This window comes from Eulemur rufifrons, chromosome 2 (genome assembly GCF_041146395.1).
Source record: "Eulemur rufifrons isolate Redbay chromosome 2, OSU_ERuf_1, whole genome shotgun sequence".
NCBI lineage: Eukaryota > Metazoa > Chordata > Mammalia > Primates > Lemuridae > Eulemur > Eulemur rufifrons.
Genome location: NC_090984.1, coordinates 35,786,543 through 35,800,029, shown reverse-complemented (window position 1 = coordinate 35,800,029; position 13,487 = coordinate 35,786,543). Strand labels below are relative to the sequence as shown.

Sequence of the window (13,487 nt, the reverse complement as noted above, 5' to 3'; positions counted from 1 at the left end):
TTCTAATTCTTTGTCAGATATATATTTTACCAATATTTATTTCTTCATAGTCTGTAGTTTGTTTTTTCATAAATTTAGCAAGATCTTCACAGAGCAAAAAGTTTTTAATTTTAATGAAGTACAGTTTATCAACTTTTTCCTTTATGCTTCATTCTTTTGGTGTTAAGTCTAAGAACTTTGCCTGGCTCTGGATGCTGAGTATTGTCTCTTGGCTTTTTTTCTAAATGTTTTATAGTTTTATGTTTTGCATTTAAGTCCATGTTGCATTTTGAGTCAATTTTGTATAAAGACATAGGTTTAGCTTTATTTTTTTTCCTATGGATGTCCACTTGCTCTAGCACTGTTTGGTATGTACCTGCCACCTGAATCAATTTTAGAATATTATCTCCCCAAAAAGAAACCCCATGCCCATTGGCAATCACTCTCTATTTCCTTCACCTTTCCATCCTACTTTCTGTCTCTAAAGATTTGGCTATTTGAGACTTTTCATGAAATGTTGATGAAGTCCAATAATTTACCTATTTTTTTCTTTTGTCACTTATGCTTTTGGTGTCCTATCTAAGAAGGCTTTACCTAAGCAAAAGTTAAAAGATTTACTCCTGTATTTTCTTCTGAGAGTTTTATAATTTAAGCACTTACATTTAGGAATATGATCCATTTGAGTCAATTTTTGTACATGGTTTGAGGAAATGGCCCAATTTTATTCTTATCCATGTGTATATCCAGTTGTCCTAGTACCATTTGTTGAAAAGATTATTCTTTCTCCATTGAAGTGTCCTGGAACTCAGAGTGATCTTTGTAAAATAAACCCACCCATTTATCCTCATGCCCTCCTTATTTCCTTAAAAGCCTCCAGTGTAACTACAATAAGATAAAATCCTTATTAGAGCTTTTATGGTATGTTGCATGATCTTTACTCTGCCTATCTGTGTAACTTCACCTTATGTACTTCTCTTACCTTTTTACTACCCTCCAGCCACACTGGCTGCCTTTCTGCTCCTCAGACATGTCAAGCTCATTCCTGCCTCAGGGTTTTTCTACCGGCTGATCACCCACTGTGTAATACTGTTCTCCTACCCTAAGACATTGTTCTCACAGATGTTCATATTTCTTGTTCCTCATTATTCAGGTCTTAGGTCAAATATCACCTTGTTAGAAAAGCCCTCCCTAACCAACTTGTTGAAATTAGTTACCCTGTCTTTCCCTAGTCATTTACTCTCCCATGACCCTATATGATTTTTGTTACCACTTGTCATTATCTGGAATTATCATTTATTTCTTTACCTTATTAACTGTCCCTGATTAACTGTCATCTCCCATTAGCATGTAGATTTTATGAGGGGTGGGGTCTTATAACTTAGTGTCTAGAACAGTACCTGGTACATGATATGTCTCAATAAATACTAACTGATGGAATGCAGCATGCACACATTAACGACAGGGAAGGGGAGATTATAGTAGCAAGTACTTGGCAGTGCATTTTCATCTCTGTCCTTTGATAAAAGCAGCTGGTATTTGGGGCAATGGAAGGATGGCTTACTGTTATATAAACCAGGCAACTGTATCTCTATTGGCATTCTGTCTTTGTCTTTGAGAATATCACTGAAAAGTCTACACATGCCTCCAGTTAAACATCCAAGGTGGGCCATGTTGGGTCCTGGCAGGTGACAATACCAGGTAGTTTACATTCTTAAAGTGAATGAGGTGACATCTTGTGGAATTTATGCCTGAATTCTTAAAAATCAGACTCAGATCATTCCTTTGACTCTAAGAGTAGCTATATATCATCTGGTAAATAGTTGAATTCATATGCTTAAAGAAAAAAATGTATTCTAATATAGGACAGAGATGTTTAGGGTTTTCTGGTCTAGACAGTGATTTTCAAACTCTTGGAGGAGCCTCAGTGCTCTGCTTTATATCTATTTTACTTACATGCTTTGTGACAGAAGGATTCTGCTGCTGAGAAGGAAAAATGAACAGGACAAAATTTGGAAATCCATAGATCTCTATGAGATATGTTTCAAAACTGGCTAGTAGTTTTGTTCTGATTCTATGTTCTGCAAATAACTATCTTACAAATAAATACCTGCAGTTGTCTAGATGGTGGGCATGAAAATTCAGTCACTGAGAAGGTATTTCCCTATTATTAATTGATAACTAACTCCTTAATAGCAACACTGGAGGCCAGATGACAGTGGAATGATATATTTAATGTGCTGAAAGAAGGCAAATGCTAACCCATAATTCTGTTCCCAGTAAAATTTTTCTTCCAAGAATGAAGCAAAGTCATTTTTCAGATTAACTAAATTAAGATAAATTGCTATCAGTAGACTGTCATTAATGAAAATTCTAAACAAGTATTTCGGTCAGAAGGAAAGTCATCCCAGATGGAAGTAAGAGTGAATGGAGAGGAAAAAAAACATGATAAATCCGATTGTTGATTGTATGAAATAATAACATTATCTCTTGGGGTTTAAAAAATGAATGTTAGCGTATACAAACAGTATAACGTAAATTGGGGGGAGGGTTAAATGGAATTAAAGCATTCTAAGGACCTAGAATTGTTAAAAAGAGAATAATTGACTTCTGACTTTGATGTGATAGGGGTAGATGTTATAGTTTCTATAGCTTCTTTGTCCAATATGGTAACCAAGAATGCCTATTTAAAGTTATTAATTAAAAATTTAGTTCCTGAGTTGCACTAACCACATGTGACTAGTGAATATTCTATTGGGCAACATAGATTTGGAATATTTGCATCATTGCAGAAAGTGCTATTGTGCTTTTCCAGAGTACTCACGAAAAGTATAGAAAACATAATGGGTAATTTTTAGATTAATAAAAGGAGAAAAATTACTCCAAAAAAGAAGGAAGAATGGAGAGATAAAGAAACATTAAACTGATGGGACAGAGAGAATAGTGCACTTAATAAATACAAATATATGAATAATTACAGTAAATATAAATAGGACTAAATACTCTAGTTAAAAGACAATTATTCTGAGGCTGGAATAAAATAGATATATTTGCTGTTTACAAGAGACATTTATATTAATAAAATAGTGTGTTATACAGAAAGATTGCAAGGAAAAAGGAAGAAAAGAGATGCCGTACAATTACGAATCAAAAGAAAACTGGATGTTCACTTTGGCAGCGCATACACCAAAACTGGAGTGATACAGAGAAGATTAGAATGGCCACTGCACAAGAATGACATGCAAATTCATGAAGCATTCTATATTTTAAAAAATAAAAACAAAAAAAGCTGGTGTACCTATGGTAATATTAGAAAGAATACACTTTAAATCAAGAAGCATTACTAATGATAGAATGTTTAATTTGCCAAGAAGATATAATAATTTTAAATTTGTATGTTCTTGGAGATGCTTGGAAAGAAGATATCCTGATTGACTGTTCCCTGGACCCATGAGAACTTCCACAACAAGTAAAGATCAGTTTTTGATAATGAAAACCAAAATTTTTATGTATCTAATAGCATAATCTCAAAATATATAAGCAAAATTTAACAGAATTAGAAGTAGATTGTCACAGTGGAAATACATCTTTCTCTGTAATTGTAATAAACATACATTCTTTTTTTTTTTTTTTTTTTTTTTTTTGACAAGGTCTTGCCTTGTTGCCCAGGCTAGAGTGCAGTGGTGTCATGGTAGCTCACTGCAACCTCAACCTCAAACTACTGGGCTCAAGCAATCCTCCTGCCTCCCAAGTAGCGGGGACTACAGGCATGTGCCACCACGCCCAGTTAATCTTTTTTTTTTTTTTTTTTTTATAGAAATGGGGTCTCGCTCTTGCTCAGCCTGATCTCATACTCCTGGCCTCATGAGATCCTCCTGCCTCAGCCTCCCAAAGAGCTACCATTACAGGCATGAGCTACTGTACCCAGCATTTTCTTTAAAATTAATAAATTATTTTTAGGAATAATTTCAGATTTATAGGAAAGATGCAGAGATCTTACAGAGAATTCCCATGTACCTTTTGTTCAGTTTTCCCTAATGTTACCATCTTAGACAACCATGGTATATGTATTCAAAACTAAGAAATTTAGTATTGGTACATAACTAAATTACAGTCTCCATTCAGATTTCTCAAATTTTTCCACTAATCTTTTTTGTTGATGTTGTTCCAGAATCCAGGGTATCACATTGTATTTAATCATCATGTCTTCCTAATCTCCTCTAGTCCATGACATTTTCTTAGTGTTTCCTTGTTTTTCATGACCCTGACTATACATTCTTTTCATAAACCCATGAAATTTATAAAAATTGATCTAATGCTCTACCATAAAACAAGTTTCAACAAATTTCCAAGGATTCAAAACATAAGTATAGGATATTCTCTGACCACAGTGCAGTTAATCTGGAAATCAGTGGAAATTAGATACTTATTGTGTCAAAAGAATCATAATGAAACTTAGAATGTATTTAAAACCGTACAGTAACTAAATCCATATCAAAACTTGTGAGATATAGCTAAAAAAAAAAAAAAAAGGATTTTTAAGCCTCAAATTCATGTATTAAAAAGAAAAACCAAAATTAAGGAGCTGTCTATCCATCTTAAGAAAGAATAAAGTATTAAAATCAAGAGTAAATATACAATAAAGAAGATCAACAAAGGTAAAATTCTTTGAAAAGGATTTTAAAATGACCAACAGAAAACGAAATTTTAAAAATGGGTCATTTATGCAGCATAAATTCCTAGGAGTAAATCTGACAAAAAGATGTGTAAGATCACTATAAGAAAAATTTTAAATTTGAGAGAAATTAGAGACCTATGTAAATATAGAGATATGCTGTGTTCTTAGATTTCAAGACTGAAATTTTAAAGATGTCTGTTCTCCCAAAAATAAGTTTTAGTCTCACTATAATCCCAAACAAAATCCCACTAGATTGTCAGGGGGAGTTGTGAAATGTGACAAGCCAATTCTACAATTTATATAGAAATGGAAAGAGCCAGGAATAAAAGCCAAGATATTCTTGAAGGAAAACAAATAGGAAAACTTGCTCTTCCAGATACAAAATATTTTAAATATTGCCATTAAGAATTAGACCAATGACAGACAATAGGGGCCTTAAAAGGCAATACTTATACACAGAACTAGGGTACTGTAGAGCAATGGAAAAAGGCAGTGTTTACAATAAAAGGTGTTAAGACAATTGGATAGCTATAAAGGAAAAAAAATTGTTTTCTACAACTCATACCATAAAATTCTATTCCATGTACATTAAAATTTAACTGTAAAAGCCAGGTGTGATGGCACTTGCCCATACATAGTCCCAGCTACTCAGAAGGCTGAGGCAGGAAGGTTACTTGAGCCCAGGAGTTTGAGGTTGCAGTGAGCTATGATCATGCCACTGTACTCTAGCTAGCAAGACTCTGTCTCAAAAAAAAAAAAAAGTTTAACTAAGGCTGGGTGCGGTGGCTCTCACCTGTAATCCTAGCACTCTGGGAGGCCTGGTGGGAGGATCACTTAAGCTCAGGAGTTTGAGACCAGCCTGAGCAAGAATGAGACCCCGTCTTTACTAAAAACAAAAAAAATTAGCAAGGCGTTGTGGCGTCATGGCGCATGCCTGTAGTCTCAGCTACTCAGGAGGCTAAGGTAGAAGGATTGCTTGAGCCCAGGAGTTTGAGGTTGCTGTGAGCTAGGCTGATGCCACGGCACTCTAGCCTGGGCAACAGAGCAAGACTTAGTCTTAAAAAAAAAAAAAAAGGCATTCCAAAGAGAACGCAAAAGCAAGCTACAGAATAGATGATTTCAACTTATATAATGAAATGAATAAAGGATTAATATCCAGAAGGTATAAAGAGCTCCTGCAAATAATTTTAAAAGATAGACAACCCAACAAAAGAAAAAGGAGCAAATTACTTGAACAGTCACTTCACAAAAATGTATGTCCAAATGGCCAGTCAACATATGAATTACTCATTAGGGAAATACAAATTAAAATCAAAATTAGATACCATTATGCACATGTAAGACTAACATTCAAAATTCTGACAGTATTAAATGTTGGAGAAGATCCACAACATAGGGAATTCGCATCCCCTGCTGATGAGAATGAATATTGACCATCTACTTTGGAAAACAGTTTTATTTATCTAGTAAAGTTGAAAATAAGCATGTCTTAAGACTTAGCAATTTGACAAGGCATTTACTCTAGGAAAACTGTTGATGTGGGGAATAGGATAAATGTACAAAAATGTTCATAGCAGTGTTATCTGCTGTAGTCCCAAACTGAAAACAAGCCAACTAGCCATCAAAAGATGAATGAATAACTACATTATGATATATTCATACTATGAAGTACTATACTGCAATGAAAATGAACATCCAATAGCTGCATACCACTACATACAACTACCTAGCATATTATATATTTGTTTATTTGGTTTATTATTTGTTTTTACTCTAGAATATAAGCTTTATGAAAGTTTAGACTATTTTGCTCACTGCTGTGTCTGCAGCTTCTCTAACAGCATCTGGTACGTAGTAGTTTGTAATAGGCACCTAAATAAATTAGTTGAATGAAATATTAATGTAGAGATTCTGCCTATGAAAATTTGAAATCTTTGTATTTTTTTGTTGCTAGTTTATGGAAACATAATTAATTTTGATATATTGATCTTGTGTTTATTATTATAGTTAGGTTTTTAGGGATTCTTTAGAATTAAAAATTTAAATTCTTTAGAAAGACTTCATGAAGTTGAGTTACTAAAGAAAAGTACTGGGCCGGGCGCGGTGGCTCACGCCTGTAATCCTAGCACTCTGGGAGGCCGAGGCGGGTGGATCGCTCAAGGTCAGGAGTTCGAGACCAGCCTGAGCAAGAGTGAGACCCCGTCTCTACTAAAAATAGAAAGACATTATATGGACAACTAAAATATATATATACAAAAAATTAGCCGGGCATGGTGGCGCATGCCTGTAGTCCCAGCTACTCGGGAGGCTGAGGCAGTAGGATCGCTTAAGCCCAGGAGTTTGAGGTTGCTGTGAGCTAGACTGACGCCACGGCACTCACTCTAGCCCGGGCAACAGAGTGAGACTCTGTCTCAAAAAAAAAAAAAAAAAGAAAAGTACTGTAGGCCGGGCGTGGTGGCTCACGCCTGTAATCCTAACACTCTGGGAGGCCGAGGCGGGTGGATCGCTCAAGGTCAGGAGTTCGAGACCAGCCTGAGCAAGAGTGAGACACCGTCTCTACTAAAAATAGAAAGAAATTAGCTGGACAACTAAAAATATATATATAGAAAAAATTAGTCAGGCATGGTGGCACATGCCTGTACTCCCAGCTACTCGGGAGGCTGAGGCGGTAGGATAGCTTAAGCCCAGGAGTTTGAGGTTGCTGTGAGCTAGGTTGATGCCACGGCACTCACTCTAGCCCGGGCAACAAAGCGAGACTCTGTCTCAAAAAAAAAAAAAAAAAAAGAAAAGTACTATAAATAGTAAAGATGTTGAGAAAAATAATGAACATCTGAAGATATTGTGTCCTCAAATTGTTCCTTACAGGTCTAAGTTTTCATTTTAGAGAAATCAAAACTAAAGTCGTAGATATGCTTTTTTGTGTGATTTACATAGAATCAAAGCCCAAGGATCATCTCCTCAAGGAAAGGCCCTTATTTGGCTCTGCACCAAAAAATTGACCAGTGAATACATTTTTGTGTTTTAAGTTAACATGAAATGTTTACCATATGTATATGTCTGTACAACATTTTCAACAGTTTCCCACTTTGACTTTTTAAATTAACCAATCTTCTCAACCAACCATCAGTCCCAGTAGCAAGAGTTGAGAGGCTTTTCTATCATAGAATTTTGTAGGAACAGGGAGGATAAATTATAGTCTAGAGCAGTGGTTCTCAAACTTTGCTATGCATCAGAGTCACCTGGACAGTGGAATGAAAGACAATTAAGAAGCATTTTGAGATTGGAATTCTTTAGCTGTTTTTAACAAGCTCCCCAAGTTTGAGAACTACTGTCCAGAGTACTACTTGTGCAGATATATGTTGAGACATGTGGTATTCAAAGAGTAAGTATTCAAGATGATCATTTGGATATAGGAAGAAAACATTGGCCCTCTTATTTATTTTATTGTTTAATTTGTATTTTTGTTTTCTTATGTATATGACATAATAATATAGTAATATATGTAGTTTACAAATATGAATATATTTTTAGAGATGAGAAGGCAAACAAATAAATTATTTAGGCAGCAGAAACCTCTTTTTCTTCAATAATCAAAGAAAAGTATAATGGAGGTTAAATAGAGGCCCAATTTTATTTTCCTATAGCTTAAAAGTTTAAATTTGCTTTTCTGCTATATCTTGGAAGACAATGATTAAATCAGAATCATGAGACAAATGCTGTCTATGGTTAACATATATTAACCTTTCTTCAGGAAAATAGCATCAATTTTCTCTACTCATATCTTCACTATACTTTTCTAGGAACTAAATAATAAGATGGAAGAACTCTGTTAATCCTATAAATTAATATCTTTAAATTGCCTTACTTTAAATGTGAAAAATTTGTTATTTAAAGAAACTGAAATTTTATTTTTCTCTTAAAAGTCTACATTTTATTTTAGTCATTTAAATACATTGTTACAACCTTAAGTATAGTTGTATGTAGTAATCCCATTTCATTATTTTTTACATAATTGAAATGTAACTGCAGTATTTTTCATAATGTGTTATACTGAGTTGTAAACAAAATTGGGAATTGTTGAGTATTGATTTTAGTGCTGATTTTCTTTTTCATAAGTAATACTTTTATATTTAGTATTATCTTAGAATAAAATTCTAAAGCGTGATATGAGTTTCTTATTGTTTTTAATCTTACTATGATTAGTGAGACAGTCATTTGTTTTCTAGATTGATGACATTGTAAAAGCTGTTGGTAACTGCAGCTACAACCAACTAGTGGAGAAGATCATCTCTTGTAAGCAGTCAGACAATAGTGAGCTGGTTAGTGAAGGTGGGTGAGTGCTGTTACCTGACTTTTTTATTCTTGGCAACATAACTTGTCTTATAGGTTAATATCTTTGAATTGTCTTAAATAAGACTTCTAAAAAATACAAGTGATGCTAGTAGGAATTTTAAAAAGTCATCATTCATAAAGGTGCCAGTGAAAGATTTTTTCTAGAACCCTTTTCACTTGACTTGTAAAATCAGACCTGGATTCTAGTAAAAATCTTTGGGATCACTTACTAGCTTTGGTATGGTCAATTACTCAGAGGTTACTAATAATTACTCTTTAAAAAAAAAAGATTATTATTTGAGAGTACTGAGTGGATTTTATAATTTATCCTGAATTCTTCATTTGACTGGGATGAGTACTATGGTGCTCAAGTGTTCTATTTTAGTAGACTTCTGCCTTATGTTTCAGTACAATGCAATATTTTAAAGCCCCATTCTGAATCAGCATATACCCTGAACATCAGTTTTCCTAATCCTTAGCTAATTGAAATTCCTAAATTTGTCACAAAAGCAGTATAATATTTTTTCAGTTGTATTGCAGTCAATGATGGGAAAAGGAGATTTCAAAACAGAATGTTATCAGGAGGCAAAGCATTTGGATACACCTTTTTTTACCACCCACTTCACTTTTTCATAAATACACACAAATACTGAGGCTGCTATCCTTTCTCTGAAGGATAAACAAAAGAAAGAGAAATCATAAGATGCAGAGTATGAATTTTATCACTCACTCTCAGACACAATTCTTTTACATGAGATACATTAAAAGCTGATTATAATTACCACATTTAAAAAAATTAAAACTGGTGACTATAAGAATATATGAGTATATAAAAGATATGTACATGAATCCCATATATACTTATTAATCAGAACCCAACTAATTATATTATTTAATTATTCTGAAGTTTAACATATATATGCAAAAGAGGCAAGTAATAAGAAAATATATGAGTTTAGTTGAGGTTTATCCTAGTATTCTACTTGCAGTAAGCATGTAAACATACAAGGACATTGATCATTGGTTTGTATGACAACTCTTTTATTACAACTTAAGCAAAGTTTAAATTTTAGGAGGAAAAGGAGCAAAAAAAGGTGTTATAAAAATATTTTCTCTCAATTAACAAAATTCCACTCACTGGAACTTTGCATTCCTTATCCAAGCTCTCATCACTATAGATATATTCCTAAAAAGGAGCTTATAAAGAAAATTTCCTTTTATGGAATCTTACTATCTCAGTAATGTCCAATATACTAAGAGTTATATTAGTCTGTAGTAATTGAAGGAACAATAGGATTCAGAAAGTGACAACAGAAGAAATGATAGCCAAGTAATAAGATTTGGGTAAGAAGCCATGGGAAACAGTGTTACCACATCTTTCCCAAGCCAGATTACAGTGCAACAAGGGTAGGAATTAGTATGCTAATTAAAAAAATGAACAAAAAAGTCTGTCCATGATTTTTTTTTCTTTAACCTGATGTTACAACTATTACTATTTTCTCTGATATTTGTTCCCAAGGATAATGAAAACCTGTAGCTAATTTATGTAGTATTGATAATTTGGAAAGAGCATCATGGTAAAAGCAAGGAAAGAATCTTCTTCTAAAATAGTATAGAATTTTCAGGTAATAGATAGGTAATGTATACCAGGCATTTATTTATTTATTTGTTTGTTTGTTTGTTTATTTTTTGAGACTGGGTCTTGCTCTGTCTCCTGGGCTAGAAGTGCAGTGGCATCATCATAGCTCACTGCAACCTCTAACTCCTGGGCTCAAGTGATCTTCCTGCCTCAGCCTCCCTAGTAGCTGGAACTACAGGTGCACGCCACCATGCCCGGCTAATTTTTTTGTTTTTTTGTAGAGGCAGGGTCCCGCTCTTGTTCAGACTGGCCTCAAGCTATCCATCCTCCCACCTTGGCCTCCCAAAGTGCTAGGATTACAGGTGTGAGCCACTGCACCCTTTTTGAGGAAAAGAAATATTATTTAGCAGATAGTCAAATAGAATTAGGTATTCTTTCAACTTTTAGATAACATTCATTTTCTTTCGATGCTAATACCTTGTAAGTAAAAGTACAGAACTTTCACTTGTACATAGAGTACCTATTATTTGTTACCTCTTTTGGGTGTCAATACCTTTTTGAATCTGATTAGAATGATGGGTTGTGGCATGGCAGCAAAAATCAACAAGGAAAAAAATAGCACAGCTCCAGATGCCAGATTTCACCAGGGCTGGTCATTTAATTTCAGATGCTCTCTCAGGAATGTTTCTTTAACAGTTGTTCCTGGACAAAAATATGCTTATAAAAATAATTATGGGATATTTATTCGTTCAAATATTTAATGACCCTTTATTATGTGCCGTAAACACTGAACATTATTTGAATTCACATTATTTTTTATTAAATAATATGGTTTCCTTTTCTTTCTGCAACTTCAATTTGGAAAAATCTCAAACCCATTTTAAAAAGTGGAAATAGCACAATGAACATTTATCTGCTCTTTACTTAAACTTACCAATTGTTAACATATTGACTGTTTGCTTTTTTTAGTATTCTACACATGCTTTTTTCCCTAAGTCACATGAGAATTAGTTTCATGTATCATAGCACTTTACCCATAAATGCTTTATTATTTGTCTCCTAAAAACAAGGAATTATCCTATATAATCACAGTATAATTATCTGAGACAATTTAGCATTGATACAATATTATTCTCTAATATACTGTTAATATTCAGAATTATCCAGTTTCCCGATAATGCCCCTTAATAGCTGTTAAATTTTTTCAATATAGGCTCTGATCAAGGATTATTTAATTGTCTTACCTTTTTAGTCTCCTGTAATCTAGAATAGATTCCTAACCTTTTATTTTCCTTCCTTCTTTCCTTCCTTCCTTCCTCCCTCCTTCCTTCCTCCCTCCTTCTTTCCCTCCTGCTATTCCTTCCTTTGTGACATTGACTTTTAAAATAGTCCAGGCCAATTGTTTTATAAAATAGTCCTCAGTTAGGATTCATCTGATTGTTTCCTTATGAGTAGATTCAGGTTATATATTTTTGACAGGAATACTACATAGGCAACATTGTGTCCCCCTCAGTGCCTCAAGTCAGGGGGGCATGTGAGTCTGATTATGCTGTTATTGGTGATGTTCAAATTTGATAAACGTGGTATCTGCCAAATATTTTTATTAAAAGGATGCCCTTTTCTCTTTGTAATTAATAAATCACCTGTGATGTTATGCTTTGAAACTGTATGAATATTCTGCTTCTTAATAATCTTTCACCCAGTAGATTTGGCATCAATTGATTCTGCCTGAATCAGTTATTACTATGGTGGCTATAATATTTCAGTTATTCTGTCTACATTTATTAGATGTTATTCTTCTGTAAAAAAAAAAGTTTTCCCTTCTCTATTTTAAAAAATTGCATCAATATAAATTCATGAATTCTTTTTTATTCAGTATGATAATTCATTGTCATCATTATTCTTTTTAATGCTTAAATTTTTCCAGATATGGCCAGTGGGATATCCTCAAGCTGAGTCCCATGTTCTTTTGATATATCCTCATCATTCCTTGAGCACTTATTTTTTGGCACAATAAGATGTTCTGGGCTCTCTACTGCATCCCTGGAATCGAATCATACGAGCCTCTATCTTTTTAAAGAAAATCTTGGCATTTGACATATTAAAAGAAATTATTTTACCTAACCTCTTGAGGAAAAAATACATTAATGTAATATATTTGATTTTTGAGACTTGAAAGTCCATTAAATTGAAAAGAGGCCAGGCATGGTAGCTCACACCTGTAATCCTAGTACTTTGGGAGGTCAATATGGCAGGATCGCTTGAGCCCAGATGTTCAAGACTAGCCTGGTCCGCCTGTAATCCTAGCACTCTGGGAGGCCGAGGTGGGTGGATCATTTGAGCTCAGGAGTTCGAGACCAGCCTGAGCAAGAGTGAAACCCTGTCTCTACTAAAAATAGAAAGAAATTAGCTGGACAATTAAAAATATATATATATAGAAAAAATTAGTCAGGCATGGTGGTGCATGCCTGCAGTCCCAGCTACTCAGGAGGCTAAGGCAGGAGGATCACTTGAGCCCAGGAGTTTGAGGTTGCTGTGTGGTAGGCTGATGTCACGACACTCTAGTCTGGGCAACAGAGTGAGACTCTGTCTCCAAAAAAAAAAAGAAAAAAAGCCCAGCCTGGTCAACATAGCAAGACCCCATCTCTACAAAAAATAATAAATTATTGGGTGTGGTGGCACATGCCTATAGTCCCAGCTGCTTGGGAGACTGAGGCGGGAGGATTGCTTGAACCCGGAGTTCAAGGCTGCGGTGAGCTGTGATCAGGCTATTGCACTCCAGCCTGATTGACAGAGCAAGACTCTATCTAAAATAAATAGATAAGAAAATTAGATCATTTGTTTAAAGCTATCTCAGTGACAGAGTTAAGTTCTAAGCTTAAGTTTGAACATAAATCTAAGGCAGGACCACATCTAGGCAAC

General features: G+C 34.4%; 1 protein-coding gene and 1 non-coding gene across 3 annotated transcripts in view; both read left to right on the top strand.

Moving 5' to 3' along the window:
* Positions 1-13,487, top strand: part of MINDY2 (MINDY lysine 48 deubiquitinase 2) — a 61,796-nt gene that overhangs the window by 32,694 nt on the left and 15,615 nt on the right. For both annotated transcript variants that reach the window (XM_069483433.1, XM_069483423.1), the window contains exon 5: positions 8,881-8,983. In XM_069483433.1, the coding sequence (XP_069339534.1) occupies positions 8,881-8,983 (103 nt within the window). The remainder of the gene's footprint in view (positions 1-8,880; positions 8,984-13,487) is intronic.
* LOC138381062 (U6 spliceosomal RNA) lies at positions 3,143-3,245 on the top strand. The gene has a single exon (XR_011233011.1). It is a non-coding gene; the product is annotated as a U6 spliceosomal RNA (small nuclear RNA).